The sequence below is a fragment of the Polypterus senegalus genome, chromosome 16, assembly GCF_016835505.1.
Source record: "Polypterus senegalus isolate Bchr_013 chromosome 16, ASM1683550v1, whole genome shotgun sequence".
NCBI lineage: Eukaryota > Metazoa > Chordata > Cladistia > Polypteriformes > Polypteridae > Polypterus > Polypterus senegalus.
This window is the reverse complement of record NC_053169.1, coordinates 37247501-37269846: the sequence shown is the minus strand read 5'-3', so window position 1 is coordinate 37269846 and position 22346 is coordinate 37247501. Positions and strand designations below refer to the sequence as shown.

At 35.5% G+C, this 22346-nt stretch overlaps 1 protein-coding gene across 2 annotated transcripts in view; it reads left to right on the top strand.

Moving 5' to 3' along the window:
* psme4a (proteasome activator subunit 4a) overlaps positions 1-22346 on the top strand; it is a 173720-nt gene that overhangs the window by 37578 nt on the left and 113796 nt on the right. The window contains exons 2-7 of one of the 2 annotated variants that reach the window (XM_039739139.1): positions 858-998; positions 3014-3130; positions 7074-7133; positions 20840-20884; positions 21357-21506; positions 22257-22320. In XM_039739139.1, the coding sequence (XP_039595073.1) occupies positions 858-998; positions 3014-3130; positions 7074-7133; positions 20840-20884; positions 21357-21506; positions 22257-22320 (577 nt within the window). The remainder of the gene's footprint in view (positions 1-857; positions 999-3013; positions 3131-7073; positions 7134-20839; positions 20885-21356; positions 21507-22256; positions 22321-22346) is intronic. The other variant, XM_039739140.1, reaches the window with a different exon arrangement.

Sequence of the window (22346 nt, the reverse complement as noted above, 5' to 3'; positions counted from 1 at the left end):
AAGCAAATACAATAATAAAAGTGTAAATGGGAATAATAGAAGATGCTGTATAATACTGGCCTCTATAGTACAGTGAAAATATAAGTAGCAAAAGTAATGGTCTTAATCAATAATTCAAGATAAAAGCCTTCCTTTTAGTCTGCCCTTTTCCCATTTTTTTATATCTCCTAAATACTCCTTGGTACAGGACTATATTCAATCTTACAGTTAAAGATTCACATGTTGACCTTGTTTTTTAAGGATCTGAGTACTTCCAGTACATTTCTGACTTTAATTGGTTCTTAGGCCAATTTGTTGCTTGTGGACCAAGGTGTTTTTTTTTCTCAGTATGAGGTAGAGAAGAGTATCTGGCACATCATGCATTTCTTACCTGAATTTTTATTCTCTTTGGGTTGGAAATGAACTTCTCCTTTGCTTCATGATCTTGGAATTCATGGGTTTGTGGAACATTTGTTGATATTGAGACAGACTATTCTCCTTTTAAGTCATGTTCCTGAGGTCATCTTAAACTGACTTAAATGTGGGAATTTAAATATTAATGTGAAAGTAAACAATCCATGGGTGCCCCCTTTGAAAAATTAAATCAGTTTAATAAATTATAATTTAATTTGCTTCAAGACTAGATGCCACTGGCTCTGTAAGATGGTCAGTGAAAATGTGGGTGGGAGACTGAGTGGCCCTGCAATGAATAAGCACCCTGTCCAAGACTTTTTCATGACTTACATTTCAAAGGTCTAACTACCTGAAGCCCTGAATTGCCTGAACTTTGAGAATGTGTTGCTATGTTATATCAAATATTGTACAAAGCTTAAAATATATGAGCTGGATAGTCTGACTCCTGTCTGCTTATTTTTCAGGTATATTCGGCTTAATGGAAGAAAATTTAGCAAAGAAGATCATATATTGTTTATTAAGCTGCTATATGAATTAGTGACCATTCCCAAACTGGAAATTAGTATGATGCAAGGATTTGCACGTCTGTTGGTCAATTTACTTAAGTAAGTATGGCCTTATTTTTCATTGGAATGAAAAAGGGGTTAGAAGTACTATTAGACATCACTTTTTATTATAATTATTAGTCCTAGTTGGGTACATAAAACATGACATTCTGAAACCTACTCTATCCAATTTAGGATTTAGGTGACTAGAACATTTCTTAGCATCACTAGATGCAAAGTGAAAACAGTATTGCATAGGGTATCAGTCCATTGGAACTATCTCTCACTGAGTTGACCAGACTTGCACACATATGGCACAAATGATCAGCAACTACTGTAACTTGCATGCCTTTTTGGATATGAGGATGAGAATAATTCAAGTTAAAATGAATAAATAAAGTAAGGTTAGCTAAATCATGTTGTTTTATTGTATTTATGCAAAGGTGATAGCATTCATGTTGTGTCTGACCTTTTTTGACTGCTTTTATACAATTCTTTTAGGACCTAGCAACTATAAACTTTGCAGTTTCTGTTTTTGTAAAGGGTTTTGCCTAAATTCTATTAACTACAAGTTAAAAAATGTGTTCTTGTTGAACCAACATGCATGGTCATGTATTGACTTCTTTCTTATTTTTTATGCTTATATTATACAGTCAGACCTCTTATCTGTGCATTTCTGATCTATGGATTCAGCCAACCACGGATTGAAAATATTTTAGAACAAAAATATCTACAAAGTTTTAAAAGGCAAAGCTAGAGCTTGAGCTTGCTGAGCACTGAGTACTATGCTAAATCCACACGAATACAGTGATGTGTAGACATATCCTGCAGGATGCTGGGAAGACCAGCAGGAGGTGATAGGGTTGAGAAAATGCATTGTCCGTCTGCACTCACTTTTGGAGGCTCAGAAATGATCCTTCCATTGTTTCAAGTGCATTAACATTGTTACAATTTTTACATTATCTGTAGTCAAGTTTGATTGTCCATGAACAATAACAGCAGTGCCAGTCTGAGCACCTCGCTAAACCATCCAATTGGTAGTAGCGATGAGTGGTGTATACAGAATGCAGGGATTTAATCAGTGTGAGCTCAAAGACTAAAGGCCTGTTTATACTTGATGAATCTTCATTGCTGCAAGGGTCCACTAGGGTGAGTGTGACGTAAATTTTGTCATCAGTTCTGGCACGTGGATCTTTGCGTTGGCAACTGTGTTCATGCAGGATTTTGTTAACTGCGCAGCCAGTGCGCGTCATCTAAGCAGGCACTAGGCAAGAAAACATACATTAATTGGAGGAATAATTAGTATAAAATATCACAACCCTTACTTACACAATCCAACATTAAAAGTAATACACAGATTCATGGGGACAAATCTCAAAGTTGAAACTTTGTGTAGGCAGGAATGTAATTACATGCAGAATCGATATGTAATGGCAAAAACAAAACTTTAAGGACTTTAGGGGTGGGAAAAGCCACAGGATTGTGTAAACACGCAGTATCCAAACACCGAACACTTGAACTATCAATAGACCGTGCCTGCAGATGCTTGTGCCTGAGTATAAATGGGCCATAAGAAGCAGTGTAAAGTGCTATCTCTCAACATGAAAATAAAAATCTTAAATCTTTTGAAAAGTGGCATGTTGCTTCCACAATATAGCTGAAATTCATTGAATTGTTAGTGCTACTAATTCTACTACAAATAATGTAGGGATCATTTAAACTATATGGAAGGGTGTGCTTAGCTTATATGCAAGTAATGTGCCATTTTGTATAGGGGACTTAAGCATCCGTAGATTTTGGTATCTGCAGAGGTTCCTGAAAACAATACTATGTGGAAACCAAGGGGTGACTGCATACAGTATTTTTTAGTGCATTCAGTGTAATTTTTTCTACCACCTACCCTCTGATTTCAAATAAGAGATTTACCTGGCTTTATCAAATCTTAACTGAAGAACACTAAAAGTCAATGTCTTTGTTCTAGGGTATTTTCCTAATTATGTTTATTTAGTAACATTTTGAGTTAGGATGAACACATGAACTAATGGACCTAAAGTTAATTTTATTATTTATTTTAGAAAAAAAGAACTTCTTTCAAGGGAAGATTTGGAGCTGCCATGGTTTCCCCTATATGAAATGTTAGAAAGGATTCTCTATTCTAAAACTGAACATCTTGGGCTGAACTGGTTTCCAAAGTATGTATTTTGTGCTTTAATTTTACATAACAGAATTCCTTTCTCCCTGGGAACTTATGAATTTAAATAGTATAGTATTTGGTATGGTGGTCTATTGCATGAGTATTTTCAACCTCAGATTCCCAAATCTGCATGTGGCCAGGGTAGAAATTGGTGTACCAGAAATATTTATTAGTTAATCAACCTTACTACAATTTTTTAAGTTGTTCTGTAAACCTTTTAATCAGTTCAGATATTTTTTGTGTTATGATTTAAATAATACTAAAAGCTAGGTTGTGTTAAGTAAATAAGAAAATTTATACATATGTGGAAGTTGTTGGCTGGCGGGATACTTTACAAGATGTTCAAGTTTTTTTCACAAAGGTAACACATCTTCACAAAAACTGTAATAAAGTAGACACAACCAAATATACACAAAGGACATGAATCGGATTTTTTTTAGTCTTTCATCAAAACATTTTTAGTAGTCCCTGTTATCCTTCATATAATTAGTCAGCTTTTCCTCCTACTGTTAACCATGTTCTGAGTTGGTAAACAATGTATTAGAGTAGGATGTCCAAGAATTGATTTAATTTACATTGAGTAGGCCAGGGATGTTGATACTACTTTGGTGAAACAAAAAAAATAACAATCCAAAGTTAAGTCTCTGTCTTGAACAATTTCTATATAGTTAATTTGTTCTGTGGTACAAATTTCACTTACCTCAGTCACATATTCAGTATGGTCTAGCCAATGTTCATCAAACTAATAGATCATTAAAAGTCATCTAGAAACCAGTCATATTTTCACAACTTATAACTGTTTGGATTTGGTTTGATCAAGGTCAGTATTACGTAGTGCAAAGTCCAGATAATGGAAAATGTCTTAAGACTTTCATTTAAATAAATTTGAATTTAAGATCCTATTTTGTAGTTAAAGCATTTAATATGGGTGATAAGTCTACAGAATTATTAAACATGCTATTTCATGCCAATGACTTCTGTAAAGCCAATAAAAAAGTCACTGTTTAAACAGAGTTGGAGTTTCTGCGTAATACTTGCTTTGGTTGGAGGAAAGGGGATTTTTTTAGTTAAGGCATCTGTTTCCAAAATACAAACCTTACCTAGCATGATCTCCCCACCCCCCAAAGTATACCTCCATGCACAATAAGCATTAAGTAAGCACCACTTTTTACTTGTCATAGCTTCTCCTCCCAATAGAATATAGATAAAGGACAGAATGTTCTAGTGGGTATGATTTGACCAAGCTGTAGTTTACCTAATTATACATAATTTTTGTATATTTATGTTGCTCCATTTCTGTTTCATCATATCTACAAGCAGTCTACTAAGAAAACGTAACCATTTTATGTCAAATCTTTTGGCTTCATAGTGCTCTGCACCATTTTTTGCAATATTCATTTTTTGTTTTCTTTTATATTTGCTTTTCTGTACTATTAGTTGGAGAAATCAAACTGAACTTTGCTTTTCAAGTTTATTATTTTAAATTTCTTAGTGCATATGAATAACAAGCATTATTTGTATATGGAATATGCAGTTTTAATAAAATAACATATTTTAGTTTTAAGCAGCTGCATGCAGATACACTGTCTGTTTTGGCAGATTATCCTTGTGTTTATGTTGGTTGGTTGGTTTTCTTATTGGTTACTCTGGTTGCCCATTAATTAACAAATTTAAATAGATTTTGTATGAATGACAGTGCTTTATCTTAAACGAGTCCTGCAATAGACTGGTGTCATAGAACAGGAGGATGGATAGTTTAGCTGAACTGTGCAAATGATTTAATATACTACGATCTCCTTTTTCTTCTGTTTCTGTTTAAACATGATTTTGTATCACTCTTAATGTAATTATTAATATCCTGTTGTGAAATTATTTAAATAAAAAATCAAAATAGGTAATAAAAAAACTATATAACTGAAATATATTTTATGTTTAATTTATGTAATTGACAGAAGCTAACCCTGGATAGTGCTTCAGTTCTTAACAGGGCACACTCACACACACAGCCAGACGTATTCATGCTAAACCAATATAGTGCTGTTGGTCACTTCTAACCTGAAAATTGGGTGTAAATGGAAGGCTGTGGTGTAGAAACCCACCCAGAAACTGGGAGAAAATGCAAAATTCAACATAGACAGTGCGTTGGGATTTGAACCTAATACTCTGGAACTCTTGAGGCAGATTTTTTTTTTATTTATGATTGAAAAAATGTAAAATGTATTTGTTTTGTTGTTAATCTTTACAATCGGAGAATCTAATAAGTTTTATAAAAGTAAGTGTTATTTATGTATGGTAGATTTTGTGCCATGTTAGAACGTAATAATTTTGACAAGTAAGAGGAGACCAATTAGTCCATCAGGCTCGTTCGTTTAGTTTAAAGCTAAGTTGTTCCAATATTTTCCAGATACTTATTGAAGCAGTCAATGTTTCTGCATCATCTACAATTGTTAACATTTTGTGTTGAAAAAGATGGTTGTGGGTCACATAAAGCTATAATGATTATGAGTAGAAAGTCAACATGTTTCAATGAATACATTATGCAGACATATTTTAAAACACAATACATTGCCACAATCAGAAATGCCAAGTGTTTATAAAGACTTACAGTAATTTGCCGACAGTGTTTGATAAATTGTTATGTGCCAGATGATGGTTTCGGCAAATACGTGGCATGATGAATGACAAGCACCTGATAAAACATGCTCACCATTTCCCAGGGATCAGAAAGGTGTTATTTCTGTGGAAAAATAATCTTAAAAAGTGTGATAATTAAAAAAAAACGTTTGTACTGCTATTTTATATGAAAAGTTTTTGAATTATTCCTTTTTTTATTTATTTATGTCATGAGAAAGGAGGCTGTTTCTATTGGAAAATATTTTTATTGCAGTAACTACAGTATTAAAATACACTTGGGATTGCTGCATAAAGTGAGAAACATTTTGATCATCTTATGGTTGGTCTAAAATATTATATTTAGTAATGCATTCATTTACTGTAATGTTTTCTTCATGGACTTTGCAAGACTATTGGTACTAGTTCATGTATTTCATGGGTATGTAATTCGGTCACACCTTGTACGATGTTTTCAATATATTGCCATTGTTTACTTGATGTGTACAAGTCCACTTCTTCATTTATACTTGGATTAAGGATCTTCAGTGTTACTGTATTCTGCATTCTAGTATGAACAGTTCTTTATTTTAACTGTATAATCATTTAATTAAACAAGTGGTGGACAATTGTCATTGTTGAGTGTTTTTTAAAGCATGTTTATAGCTTACGTATGTGTATTCTTGTCAGTGACTTGCAAGATGAAATTCCAGTTTTTGTTGTAGGTAGGGATTTCGTTAAATGTGCCTCTGTAAAAGTGGAGTAACTGACCTTGATAATTGGTCTCCTGTAGTTAAGAAGTTTAGTGAGTTTTCTAATTCAAGTATGTTTTAAAAGCAAGGGATTGGATTACATTTAAGAAGCTGGGTGAGTCTAAAAAAGGGACCACAAAAGTAAACTATCACTTTTATGAAGGTATTTCAATTATTTTTCTTCATGTTACTTTGGTTAGGCACACTAGCTAGTCTTCTGTTCGTAATGCATTAATGACAAAGCACAAATGGAAACTTTGCAAGACATCTAATCTGTTATTTTTATTCTTTAAAAACTTACGTAAATATGACTTTGGTTTTAAAACTGACAGTAATGTTAAAATTAGGTATGGTATGCTGTATACAACTCCTATGAGAATAATTTGCACACAGTAGAGAATTTCTGTATAGTGCTTCTTTACTTTAAGAACATCATGCATCCGTATACTGTAGTTTATAGCCGCCTTTGGGTAGTAGTTTAGCTTTGATTTTCTTTGTCTTGTTCTATCTTTCATATCACATTAAATACTGAACTTTGGCATTTGTGTTGTTTTGTCAATTTTTTTCTTCCATATTTAGTTGCAACAGACCAGATTCATCTTCCTGTAAAACTTTTGTTCTAAATGTTTTGCAAAGGTGGTAAGAGAAAAAAAAAATTATTTCCTTCAGGCACTTTTATGTGTGTGCGTGTTTTTTTTTTTTTTTTTTTGTTTGGTTTTTTCCTCCGTTTCGCTACCCTATTTTTTTGTGTGTGCACGTGCTGGTAAACATGCAAAAGTATTCTAAAAAGCTCTAGCTTTTCCTTGTATATGTATGTAAAGTGATAATTATTGATCAATAGAGGGAAATCGTAACACTGCAGTTTAATTAGTTTAATTGAATTACAAAATATAAGGTGAAGTTAAATATTTATACACTTTTTGATAGGTGAGCAGTCTGCTACTAGTGCAGCAATTGTTTGAATTAATCACATGTAAAATTTACCAGTGTTAAGAGAGTTTAAAAGTGGTATTATCACTCAGTTATACTCTTAACAGAATCACATGATGCGTTTTTAGTTACCTGAGCATATATTTCTGAAGTAATTTTATTAGTTTGTTGGACTTGAATTGGATCTTTTAATTTGCTTTTTTTAGCTACTTTAAGACATGTTAAATTAGCTGTTTACTCTACTGTTCTTCAGAATACTGGCCATTTAATAAAATTAGTAAAAAAAATTAGGAGCAGATTTTAATAAAATATTTATTATTTTAACATGAGCTGAGCTAAACAGTTTAAAAACTAGCATGTTTCTGTGCTTTTTTTTATTTTTTATTTTTTTAAATAAAAATTAATGCATTTAATGTACAGCCTTTCCTGGTAACACTGGGCGCATAAAAGGAAACAGTCCTCAAAAAAGCCAGGTCATTGCAAGACACCCATGTACACGGGGACAGTTTATTATCGCCAGTTAAGTCATTCTGCATGTTTTTGGGATGTGGAAGTACAACTGTTGTACCCAGAAGGAAGCCTATGTGTACACAGAGACAAAGGACGTATTCCACAAAGTACACAAACATGGCATGCTGGATCTGTGGCACAATAAAAGTAACCACAGTGCTGTGATGCCCCCAGATACAGATAAGCTATTTTTTTAATTGTAGCTGAAATCAGGAAATATTTTTAGTTTTCTTCAATTCCTTGTTTTTCATGCCTTCAATGATGATTGTGCAGTTTTATTTATTTAAAGCTTACCTTATGGTAGGCTATCATTCCATCCAAGTATAGTTTGTGACTTGCACATCATGCTACCAAAATAATCTCCAGCTTCCTTTGACACTGTAATACAGATTATAAACATGCTCAGGCTGCATAATGGAATACAAAAGAAATTATTATAAAACAGAAATAAAGTTTAAATTTATAGTGTAATACATTCCCACTGTAATTATATGTGTTGTTACAGATTTACATAGATTTTAACAGCCTGTATGTTTTTTTTTTAACTTGGTGCTAGAACGTTTGTGAACCCTTTAAAATGTTTCCATTTCTGAATAAATTTGACATAGTTACTAAAATTTGATAAACCGAACCCAAACCAATGACACAAAACACTACATTTGTTCATTTATTTATTAAGGAAAATTGTCAGATGTTACATATTTATGTATTAGAACATTAGAACAATCTAGACAAGAACAGGCCATTTAGCCCAACAAAGCTCGTCAATCCTATCCACTTATTTATTCCAAAAAAAATCAAGTCCAGTTTTGAAAGTCCCTAAAGTCTTAACTGTCTACCGCACTACTTGTTAGCTTATTCCAAGTGTCTGTCATTCTTTGTGTAAAGACAAAATTCTTAATATTTGTGTGAAATTTACCCTTAACAAGTTTCCAACTGTGTCCCCATGTTCTTGATGAACTCATTTTAAAATAACAGTCGTGATCCACTGTGCTAATTCCCTTCATAATTTTAAACACTTCAATCATGTCACCTCTTAATCTTCTTTTGCTTAAACTTTATAGGATCAGCTGTTTTAATCTTTCCTAATAATTCAACCCCTGTAGCCCTGGAATCAGCCTAGTTGCTCTTCTCTGGACCTTTTCTAGTGCTGCTGTGTCCTTTTTGTAGCCTGGAGACCAAACTTCAGTACAGTACTCCAGATGATGAGGCCTTACCAGTGCATTATAAAGCTTAAGCATAACCTCCTTGGACTTTGTACTCCATACATCGTGCTTTATAACCTAACATTATGTTTGCCTTCTTAATGGCTTTTGAACACTGGCAGGAAGTTGATAGCTTAGAGTCCACCATTACTCCTAAATCATTCTCATAAGGTGTACTCTCAATTTTCTGACTGCCTATTGTGTATTCAAATCTAACATTTTTACTTCCTATGTGTAACACTTTACATTTACTGACATTAAATTTCATCTGCATAAATCTGGCCATATATATAGTTTGATACTATCCGTATATATGGCGTTCGCGTCAATACCCCGTATGTATGGTGTTCGCGTCAATACCTCGACTCAATACAAGTTAAAACCATGCAATGGGGCTCTGTCTCTGTAGTTAGAACATAACGTGGCAAACGTGGTCGCAGTATTGCATGATTGGCTAAGAATGTTCGAATGCTTCAGTGACGCCATTGGTGGCAAAGTATAGTAAGTTGGTGTTGGTTCGAGCTGATAACAGTAAGTTTGGTTGGTTTTTGGAACGTTGTTTTGGTGGGGTGTACTTTCCAGGACTGACAAGGTCGACAGCCTTGGAACCGTAAGTAATTTAGAATGTATCGCCATTTGCTTGGTATATCAAAATCTATCTTTGGGCAGTTCGGTTTTGGCATCCGTCCTTCTGACACCTATTGGCAAACTGAGTAATGACGGTCATTGTTTAAATTTTAGCCGATCTCAGATCTAAAATGATCACGGCAACATAATTATTACTCTGACTCTGATTAGAGTCGTAAAATACGGTTTGTTTTGAAAATTTGTTTGCCGGAAAAAATCAAATGAGGTACGCCAAAGAGCTGAGTTCACGTCTCGCAGCCCCATTTAAACAGGAATCTATTCATTACATTGGCCGAAATGGTCTTTTTTAAGCACAAATCAGTGCCATGATAGCAAAATCATTTCAAGGACTTAAAAAAAACAAAAAACAAATAATTCTTTGCAGAGAAAGTATGGATTTCACAAACATAGAATTTGTAGCCCGATTTGATTGTGTGTGTGTGTGTGTGTGTGTGTGTATATACTGTATATATAATACTGTATATATCCTTCTATATAAAAGCGGTCGGGATTGTCCTTCCGTCCCGTGAGTGCTACGCAGGCGCGGAGTTTCACACACGCCCGTCCATTTTGCAATGCGATGGGATTTGTAGTTTCGTTTTTCCAGGTAAAAGATGATTTTCTACTCCAGACTGTGCGATATCTTCTTCTTCTTTCTCACTATATAAAAGCGGTCGGGATTGTCCTTCCGTCCCGTGAGTGCAAAGCGTAGCGGTATTCCGCTTATCACAGACTTACTACTACTACTATCAGGGGGGTTCAAAAGGGTGACCTCAATATTGAAAAAAAGTTTAAATTTCATCACAAAAATAACAGAAACTACGAGTATTAAAATAATACCACTCAAATGCAATATAACCAAATTAATGAGTTTGTATAAAATATCAAATTGATCTACATATTGAATTGCCTTAAGAAGTGGTCAACTTAAACGTTGGTCGCCTTAAAAGGCACGTCAGCCTAGTATAATATATATATGTGTATATATATGGAACACCACTCTTAACTTCAGCCAATTCTTGCATCTTCACCCTCTGCTTCCTATGTCTGAGCCAATTCTGCATCCATCTAAAGACATCACCCTGAACTCCTACTTCTTTTAATTTCATGCCAAACCTCTCATGTGGCACCTTATCAAATGCTTTCTGAAAGTCTAGATAAATAATATCATCAGCTCCACTTTGATCATGTTGTTGCCTCCTGATAGAATTTCAGCATGTTAGTAAAATATGACCTGCCTCTTTTAAACCCATGCATACTGTTCCTAATAACTCCTGTCCTTTCCAGGTGTTGCTCAATCTTATCCTTAATTATTCCTTCCATTAATTTTCCTGTGATGCATCTTAAGTCTACTGGCCTATACAGTAGTTGCTTGGATCTGCCCTGTAGTTTCATGCATAGAAAAACATTAAATGTAGATAATAATAATGAATAAATAGTATACAAAAGATAAAAAAATATTGGTCACTTACACAAGAGAGATAAGTAATTATCAAACAGCAACTTATGCAACAATAACTTCAACTAAACATTTCTGGTAGCCTGCCTATTGGCTAGGAGGAATTTAAACACATTCTTCCTTGCATAACTGCTTCAATTCAGGAATATTGGTGGGCTTCTTTGCATGAACAGCTTGCCTCAGTTCCTTCCACAATGGTTTTTATAGGAACATAGGACTCATCCACAGAGCATTTTCCAATAGCCTTCTGGTTTATCCATGTAGCTTTACCAAACGTAGATGAGCAGTAATGACCTTCTCCTTACAAAACTGCCATGCATGCACACTATTGTTGTTTATTGTTATCTTGATGGTGGACTCTTGAAGAATGACCTTAACCAAAGCAAGAGAGCCCTTTAGATAATTAGACATTACTCTGGGGTTCATTGTGACCTCCTGGAATATTACATATTTTGCTATTGTAGTGATCTTTGTTGGTCAACTATTCTTGGGGTGGGTAACAGTGGTGTTGAATTTCTCCTATGTGTACAATGTCTGACTAACAGTGGACTTTTGGAGTTCAAACTCTTTAGAAATGGCTTTGTAATCTCTTCCAGCCTGGTGTCAACGTTTTTTTTTTTTTTTTTTTTTGTGGTCTTCCAAAATCTTCCTGACCGAGATATGACATGTTTCCACAAACCCTTGTGGTGTAGATCGGATTTGAATAGTGAAGACCCAGATATACAGTATTTCTCTGAACAGGGCAGAGCTTTCCTCACTCACCACTGATTGTTATTTCATTGATTGAAACACTTGACTGTAATTTCTTCTTCAAATGAACTAATATTCTTAGAGGTTCACACACAAATATATATAACATTGGATAATTTTCCCCAATAAATTATTGAAATTATATTTTGTGTGTGATTTGTCTAATTGGGTTCTTTTTATCTGGTTTTAGTATTTACATAAAAATCTGATCAAATTTTAGTTCATGTTTGTGCAAAAATAGAGATTATACTAAAGGGTTCACAAAGCTTCTTGTACCAGTGTACCTCTGGGGAGACTGTTTATCTTTTTATGTCGTTGGACACAACTTTCGTCATCTTCTTTTGCCTTACCGTTTGGTCTTGTGTCCTTTACTCCATAGCAGTGTGTCTAGTCCCCCAGTTATTTACAAAGGGTCCTGTAGAAATTAGAAAGGAGAAACAGGTCGCAGACCTTCTTCCCTTCACTCATGCTACTACTGCCAGGTCTTCATCTACATTCTTGTTCTGCATGTAGCAGTTATGCAGTCTCCTCCCCTTTTGCCTCCAACAATAACTATGGTCTCCCAATCGTTCATCTCAGGCCTCTCAGTTCAACGCTTTTTTTCTATTTCAGAATCCTCTTCATTTGTTTTCAAGCAGTAACTCAAATAGATCCCTGGTGACCATCGCTATTGGTTTCACCAATAGATTCTTTTTGGGAGTAAACCCCCACCTGCACCTCAAATATTTCTCTGTTCCTTTATATCCACCTGTTCCTCATTCTTCACATTGATATCACTATATATGTTAAGTTCTCTTTTACTTAAATATCTAAGTGCCTTTTACCATCAACCCTTTCTTCTTTTTCATGCATGAGAGCAAAATTCTGTTCATTGTTTCTTTGTTGGAAATGTGACCCAAATGCATTTCAATTCCATTTTTATTTCCTTCATTTGTTGCTCCAGGTGCAAGAACTTTTGCTAATATACATTAATAATAATAATAATAATAATACATTTTATTTATATAGCACCTTTCCCACATTTTCTAGGTGGTCCCTGTTTCCCAAGATCATTTCATGCTAGACTAATTTTTTATTCCAAAATGGCTTTGTATGGGTGTATTTGCAAAGGTTACACAACCCACTTTTCCTTTACGATGAAATTGTGTGGATTAACCTATTCATCTCTACAGACATTAGCTGCCTTTCACATTTCTAGCATTGCTTAATTTCTGCACATTGCTTTAACTCTGTTCATCGTAATATTTTTGCTGCATGTTTGTGGAGGGTGTCCTTTATAGCAGCAGTGTTGGACACAACTTTCATCATCTTCTTTTGCCTTACCATTTGGTAAGAGAGAAGTTTGTTCTTTTTGTTTGTTTATATATTTATGTTTTTATTTGAATGCGGTGTGCAATGATTTATTGAGAACATTTTACACAAGCTAGAACTTCAAAAATAAAACACTCTGTATTTATTATTTATAATTGTTTGCTTTTCACATAATTCCAAAGGTTCTATATAATAGGAGTATGAAAAAATATGCTGAATAATATACATATACCGTAGATCCCGAAATACAGGCCGACCCGGTATATTAGCCGAACCCCTTCTCTACCTACTAAATTACATGTATTTGCTGATGACCGGTATTTAAGCCGACCCCCTTCTCCAAGCAAAATTTTCTAAATTTCCTTAAAAGTGTCTCTTCGGGTATATTTATAATTTTTATCGGCGAGAATTTGAGACTGCCGTCATTTTTGATATATAATATAATGCGCATAATTTACCAAAACACCAATCATTTTTCTAATGTACTAACCAAAAAGTTATAAAAAGTGCCTAGCCTACTTCAATTAAGCTAGGAGCATGGCAGCACGCATGGTCGCAGCGGCTCAGGGCTCTCCTTTTCAGTGCACTTTTTTGTTGTTTTTGTACTTTTTTTTGTCCTTGTTTGTGCACGATCAGTTTGGCGAACATCTGCTACACCATTCAGAACCTTATAGACATCGGTGTCCAGAGCCAGACATCTGTTTCGAGTGTTTTTCATCACACGCACAACATCCCAGACAACATAGCGAGACCAGCGGGCTCTCCGTGGATTGTTGTCGGGTCTAGGAGACAACACAGACGGAGGAGGGAAAGAAAGCAGAAGCGGGGCCGCAGATCCAGCGTTATGCTAAAGCTAAAAAACAACCATACAAGCCCTATACAGAACTTTTTTCTGCACTGAAGGAGCTGCTTTTAATCTCATTGTAGATGTGTATAGTGACAATAAAAGGCATTCTATTCCATAAACAATTTCATACTGTACTCACCATTTAATTTGATATCTTTGTGCTGCAGAAAGGGAGGAGATATTTCCACACAATGTCCATCTTCTTTTCAATTGCGATCGCAAGCGAATACACGTGACCGCATCCGTTTCGTAACGCAAGATGTTGATCATAAATCAAAACAAAAAATTTAATGTTAAACTTCCCGATAATTTATTATAAATTTTATTAATAAAATCAACAACTAAAACACTTTTTGAATAAATTCTTTATTTAATTTAAAGTACCGGCATGCAAAGTTACTACTTCATCTGAAAGATGGCTCTGTGGTTTCGCCATTATTTACTTCCGTATTCATCGGCAAAACCGGCATTGCGCTGGAAATCTTGAATCTGAAACGATACTCGTTGTATAAACCGACCCCCAAACTCCAAGCCAAAAATCTAGGACGAAATTCTCGGTTTATATAACGGGATCTACGGTACATTTTTCATGTAGATGTGAAAGTATTTAACTGTTTTATGTCCTCAGTCAGCATGTGTAATGCTTGTGCATTGCAGCTCAAGGCACCAGAGTTGATACCAGTTCTGATCACTGCCTGTTTAGAGTTGTACTTTTTCTCCATATCCATGTGGGTTTTCTCACAGAGCTCCAGTTTCCTCTCACACACTAAATTTGTGACTGTTCGGTTAATTGGTTTGTTAATAGGTGATTCTAAGACCAAGTTTATACTTCACACAACGTGATGCATGCTCCAGGGGATGCTTCTGCCACACAAGCATTTTACTGTTTATACTTGTGCGTGTACTTTACTTAAATCTGGAAGAATTCACCAGGTGGCAGTGCAAGAAATTATCACGTTGAGAACAGGTTTGGCTTCACTGTGTTGTGAATTGCCTGGAATACACATTAAATTCCGATGACACCTTACTGCAATATCTCTGAAAAGGATATTTAATTATTGAATCCATTAATCCAGGGATGTGTCCATTCCAGCAAGCATTATGCATGAAGCAGAAACAATCCCTGGAGGGGCATCAACTCATCGCAAGGTGAATACAAGCACTCACATACACTAGCGTCATTTAAGTATCACCAAATCTGCATATCTTTGGAAGGAAACTGGAGCACACTGTGGAAAATCCAGCAGGAAAACATGTAAACTCCAGGCAGGGAACACCAGCAACGTGACTCCCTGTGAGACAGCAGTGCTACTGCTCCAATACCATGTCACCCCCATGTGTGTAATTATTAACAGTATTCATTATTTAAACAAAATTAATGATTTATCTGTAAAATGTAACATACATACTTTAATGTATTTCATCATGAAAGTGATTTTATATATAAATCTAAGGATTCTAAATGTGTAGGGAGTTGGAATATCTTACATTTAATGTGTTGTGTGTGGTGATCTATTCCTGTTTGCCACTGCTGTCAGGTCAGGAGGAAGCCCCAGAAAAAAAAGATGGTATGTGAGACTTTTAAAATATATTGTGTCGTTAGGATTGGGAATATGCGACGCTTGAATTTAAAAGCACCACGAATGCATCAATATATCAGCATTTTGCTTCACCACATCAAACCATTCATCAAACATCGAAGTGTGCACATTGATCCTGTAGGATCCACATAGACTCGGCTTTCTGTCACATGTACAGTAGATAGTAAACAGAGACTCTGATGTCACATTCCAACTTTTATCACACTGCACCCCCCTGACTTTTTTGTTGGTACTGCAACTCGCGCACATGTTGCATTAATTTCTGAGGACCTGCTCAGAGAACGCATCAAATGAATGCTGGGAACGGGTGGCAGCCATGATGCGTGCGTGTACATGTTCTGAGCGTGAAGTATAAACGAGCCCTTAGTGGAATTGGTGTGGGTGGGCGTGGCTGTGTGTGTTAGTGTATCATGTAATGGGCTGGTATGCAGTGTTTTTTAACACCTTAACTTATCTCAGCAGAGATAGACTTTAACTTGTCGTTATCCTGCAGTGGAAAAGATGGATTTTAGAAATGGACCCATGTATGATCATCTCTGATGTGATTTCTGTTTATTTTGAGATATAGGAAACATTCTCTGGTATCTTCAAGGACCAATATTGGAAATATATTTTGTTCAATAGAAAGCAATGCTTCTGTATCTTGCTTTTGGTGATATTGGATAAAATAATTTTATTTAGAAAACCCAACACTATTGATACAAAATATGCTTTTGGATATGCAAGTGCTAGCTTGGAGTCCATTACTACTGACATTGCTGCAGACATTAAAACACGGGTGGCAGTATACAATTTCTGGGCTGCTGATAGTACCTGCAAACTGCTGACAGTAGACATTGTTTATAGAAAGCTCTCTTTTGTGTTGACTGTATAGGGTAAAGTAAGTTGTGAACATGTTTGACTTCATGAGTGTTTTGGAGCATTTGCAGTTTGTGGTGGTTAAATGATTGTTGTCGTGTTTGTTTCCTTACATACAGTATGATGAGCTATAAGGCACTACAGATAGTGTTAAAAATCTGAACTCTATCCATTGTGTGTTATTGCTGCATATCTGTTGCATTCCCCATAAGACACACACAGCAACAGAACACTAACTAGTGAATTAACTCCCCTTCTTGTATTTTAGTGGGACATACAGAATATACCTGTACTGCTGACCTTATGAAAAGGCTGTGTTACAAAAAACATACCACTAATGTGTACAGTGGTCCACCTTTTAATTTTACTAAGATATACTGAGAGTGTAATACTCACTGGTGGTGTTAGTGTACCTTATGAAACCAAAGAGAGTCAATACATGCACAAATGGTGTTCTGGTAAAACTATTTAAGATGATAGCACCACATTTATACTCCGATGCATATCTTTTAAAACACTACTGGTGATAGCAGCAAAGAAGAGTTATTGCTCCACTATATAATTTTTTTTTTGTCTCATAATGTACCTTTTTTAATAAAAGATCTATAGCAGGCTCTTGGAAAAGTAGGCTGCTAACAGGGAATTAACTGGTCAAGTGTCCATATGATGGCTTATATAGAAAGAATATTTAGACACAGTAAAATGGTGCTTGTTGCAAATTACTTAACTTAAAATGAAATGGTTACAAAGATGTACAATTATATAATTTTTAATGTTATTATTAGTATTCAAGTATTAGATGACTTCTCCATAAATTGAAACAAGCATTTTTTACTTTAATTGCAATGAAATATATAATAAGAGTAATACTGTACATTTAAAAAAAAAGAAAGCATAGGCCGGTTGAATTCTTATTTAAAACATCCACAATAGTTGGTATTCAAATTCTATCCATTAATAGTATTTAGTGTGGAGGCTGGTTTAGTTCATGTACAATTTCTGTTTTACATATGTGTTTGTTGAGCTTAAAGTTAGCATTTACCATTGTTAATTCCTTCTTAAAACATCTTCATATTATTGCAGTGCATGGTTGGGCCATTGACTTTTGTGGCTGGCATGTTGTGTAGTATAATAACTAATAATCTGTGTCACCAAATATGCTTGTTTCATCTGAATCTACATTGGCTTCATCTCACTAACGTTTTTTGTGTGGTCACAACAATCACTTTGTTTACTGGAATGACAGCAATATTGCATTACCAGGTCGACCTGAAAACTCATTAAACATATTATATGTTGGGAGTTGATCAACAGCAGAGAAGTGGATTAAATTTATGAAAAGAGAAGGTGAAATCAGGTTATGCTTAAATGTTGGTGTTTGCTTGCCTGTCTCAATTACAGTTTATTAAATGTGGCCTGCTTGAACAAAACTGTTTTTTCTTCCTTTCTCTTTGCAATTTTGCATAAATAAGGAAGACCATGTGCTAGAATCAATTTATTCTTCCTGTCCTTCTTTAATTTAAGGCCTTCAATGTTTATTAGGACCCATTCTCATTCTTAAAACAAAGGCATATATGGCATATCAAAAGGAAGATTGCATTAGGGAGAAAGTTCATGTTTTAAATTTATTTTGCAAATTTTGTTATGTAGTTATGTAAGAGTTCATAAAATTGAACTTCCTTTTTTTCAAAATTGCATGAAGTTATTTCACTTATATTCACAAATATATTGATAAGAGTAGTAATGTTCTTAAATACTGGACTAAGGAAAAGTTATATACAGTGCATCCGGAAAGTATTCACAGCACATCACTTTTTTCAAATTTTGTTATTTTACAGTCTTATTCCAAAATGGATTAAATTCATTTTGTTCCTCAATCACCCCATAATGACAACGTGAAAAAAGTTTACTTGAGGTTTTTGCAAATTTATTAAAAAAAAACCTAAAAATCACATGTACATAAGTATTCACAGCCTTTGCTCAATACTTTGTCGATGCACCTTTGGCAGCAATTACAGCCTCAAGTCTTTTTGAATATGATGCCACAAGCTTGGCACACCTATCCTTGGCCAGTTTCACCCATTCTTCTTTGCAGCACCTCTCAAGCTCCATCAGGCTGGATGGGAAGCGTCGGTACACAGCCATTTTAAGATCTCTCCAGAGATGTTCAATCTGATTCAAGTCTGGGCTCTGGCTGGGCCACTCAAGGACATTCACAGAGTTGTCCTGAAGCTACTCCTTTGATATCTTGGCTGTGTGCTTAGGGTCGTTGTCCTTCTGAAAAATGAACCGTCGCCACAGTCTGAGGTTAAGAGCTCTGGAGCAGGTTTTCATCAGGATGTCTCTGTACATTGCTGCAGTCATCTTTCCCTTTATCCTGACTAGTCTCCCAGTTCCGCCACTGAAAAACATCCCACAGCATGATGCTGCCACCACCATGCTTCACTCTAGGGATGTCATTAGCCTGGTGATGAACGGTGCCTGGTTTCCTCCAAACGTGACACCTGGCGTTCACACCAGAGAGTTCAATCTTTGTCTCATCAGACCAGAGAATTTTGTTTCTCATGGTTTGAGAGTCCTTCAGGTGCCTTTTGGCAAACTCCAGGCAGGCTGCCATGTGCCTTTTACTAAGGTGTGGCTTCCGTCTGGCCACTCTACCATACAGGCCTGATTGGTGGATTGCTGCAGAGATGGTTGTCCTTCTGGAAGGTTCTCCTCTCTCCACAGAGGACCTCTGGAGCTTTGACAGAGTGACCATTGGTTTCTTGGTCACCTCCCTGACTAAGGCCCTTCTCCCCCGATCGCTCAGTTTAGATGGCCAGCCAGCTCTAGGAAGAGTCCTGGTGGTTTCGAACTTCTTCCATTTACGGATGATGGAGGCCACTGTGCTCATTGGGACCTTCAAATCAGCAGAAATCTTTCTGTAACCTTCCCCAGATTAGTGCCTCGAGACAATCCTGTCTCAGAGGTCTACAGACAATTCCTTTGACTTCATGCTTGGTTTGTGCTCTGACATGAACTGTCAACTGTGGGACCTTATATAGACAGGTGTGTGCCTTTCCAAATCATGTCCAATCAACTGAATTTACCACAGGTGGACTCCAGTTAAGCTGCAGAAACATCTCAAGGATGATCAGGGGAAACAGGAGGCACCTGAGCTCAATTTTGATCTTCATGGCAAAGGCTGTGAATACTTATATACAGTACTTGTGCTTTCTCAATTTTTTTATTTTTAATAAATTTGCAAAAACCTCAAGTAAACTTTTTTCACGTTGTCATTATGGGGTGTTGTGTGTAGAATTCTGAGGAAAAAAATGAATTTAATCCATTTTGGAATAAGGCTGTAACATAACAAAACGTGGAAAAAGTGATGCACTGTGAATACTTTCCGGATGCACTGTAGTCCCCATATACAAGTATCTATAAACTGGTAATGATTATAATGTTATGGATGATTTCATTAAGGTTTCAGGATACTAGATCTAGTGTATAGTAAGACAAACTCGAGTGTGTATGTATTAGCAAAGTTTATTTGAGAGAGAGGTAAGGAGCACGCGCTGATAACCGCGCATTGCCGCAACCACCACACGACAAACCAACTTAGGACCCGAGTGCAGCCATGTGGCGGGTGACACCTCAGCACCACACTAGTTCAGATGGAGTGAAGCCGTGTGAGGTTTTTATGGTGGCTGGAGTGAAAATTCTGCCACCAACCCCCAAGTTTTTCTCTGCGGGTTGAAGGGCCTACATGCAGATTAACGTCATACCCAGGATGCAGCAATTGCAGGTTAAGGGTCTTGCTCAAGGGCCCAACAGAGCAGAGTCCCTTTTGGCATTTATGGGATTCGAACCGGCAGCCTTCCGATTGCCAATGCAGATCCCCTAGTCTCAGAGCCACCACTCCTTGAGATAAAACTAAACTCATTAAATATTTAATGACTTTAGTCTCAGTTTCTAATGTCTACAGTTCTATGCAAAGGTGTGTTTCATATGCAATTTGCTCTAAGAGCTTTCTGTAGTCTGTGCCCTCAACAAGGCTTACCTATAGTCATTTCATTTACTATGGCAGCACTAATCTTAGTGATTAGTTTCATTAGGAAGTGGTGGATTAAGCTGTGCATGTCCACGGATTGTGTCTAATTGCATCAAGTGATCATTATGCACATTGAATGATTCAGTGTTCTGTGTGAAGTTGACTTGGAATGTAATATATTCTATGTAGTAATTATCATTTTTTCTTCTAACAGTTCTGTTGAAAATGTACTGAAAACGCTTGTTAAAAGCTGCAGGCCGTAAGTAATTCATTAGTCACCTTTTCTTTTTGTTTTGTTTGTTTTAATTTTCAGAGTTAGTTCTAATTTGAATATAATTGGATATTTAGTAAATTTCATTATTTGTGCAGAAGAAACATTATTTTCTTTGAAACTTAAAGAAGAATTTAATATCGTGCCATGTAGGACACTGCAAAGGATCAGTAAAAAAAAATACCACCCATTAGAAGTCTTTTGGCTGATTTTGACCATGAATTTCATTCTCAAAAATTAGAAGATTTTCAAAACATTTGTCAATTTCAGTACATGCGACTACCTGCAACTTTCCAGGGTAATGTTCAGGAGGCATTAAACATTTGCCTTCATTAGTCTCAATATTCATAAATGAGTTATGTTTAGTTATTAAAAAAAACATTTAAAAGTACATGTTTTTAAATTCCGAAGCATTCCCAGTATCAAATTATAATGATACATTGTAATTGTATTCATGCAGGTATTTCCCAGAAAATGCTACACAAGAGATGCTTCAGGAATGGAGACCATTAATGTGTCCATTTGATGTGACAATGCAGAAGGCAATAAGTTATTTTGAACTGTTTCTTCCAACTACTTTGCCACCAGAACTTCACCATAAAGGTTTCAAGTCAGTATTGTTTGGCTAATGTTAAAGCAGCTGCTGCTACTTTATCTCTCTGTCTCTCTCTTTTATTAAATGAGTGAGTGATTTTCAGAAATATGGATGTATGAAAATGTTGTGGGCAGTTGCATTACTTGCATTCAAATATTTTGACAGAATTTAAATGAAAAAAGTATAGACTCAGTTAAATGTGCATCTTTTGAATGGTATTGGTATCTTTGGTTGGTAATTGGTTTTACTCTGTCTTTTAATTACTTAACATAAGCTTTTTTACTCTGAAAACTTCCTTTGTAGTTGAATCAGTATTTTAAATAATTGTACTATTCTGTTCTAAATTACTCATATCATTTATCATTTAGTTTTAGAGTCTTTGGCAAAACTGTTAGAATTGTAAACTTAGTAAAGGAGCTTTTGGGACCCATAGATTCTTTATTTGGACCATGTATGAATTTATATTAAACAATAAATGGAAGAGTGCCTAAAATATTTATCTGACTTGTAACAAAATCTGTTTAATTATGGAAAGACTAGTTCTATATTAACAGAGCTTGACCTTCACAGCAGATGAATAAAAGCATTGAAGCTCACTTTAAAAATGTCTCATTGGTATTGACCAGAAAAGCTGAGTGATGATAGGGAAGCAATGAAAATATACTGAAATGCTGTTATTTAACATTTTTAAATTAATCTTCACTGTGAAAAGTTGAAATGAACACCACAGATTTTTTTGTAATTTCTATTACCTGTTCTTTTCAGACTTTGGTTCGATGAACTAATAGATCTTTGGGGATCAGTGCAAAACCTTCCAGGATGGGAAGGAGTAAGTAAATTAAACATTTAAGTTCC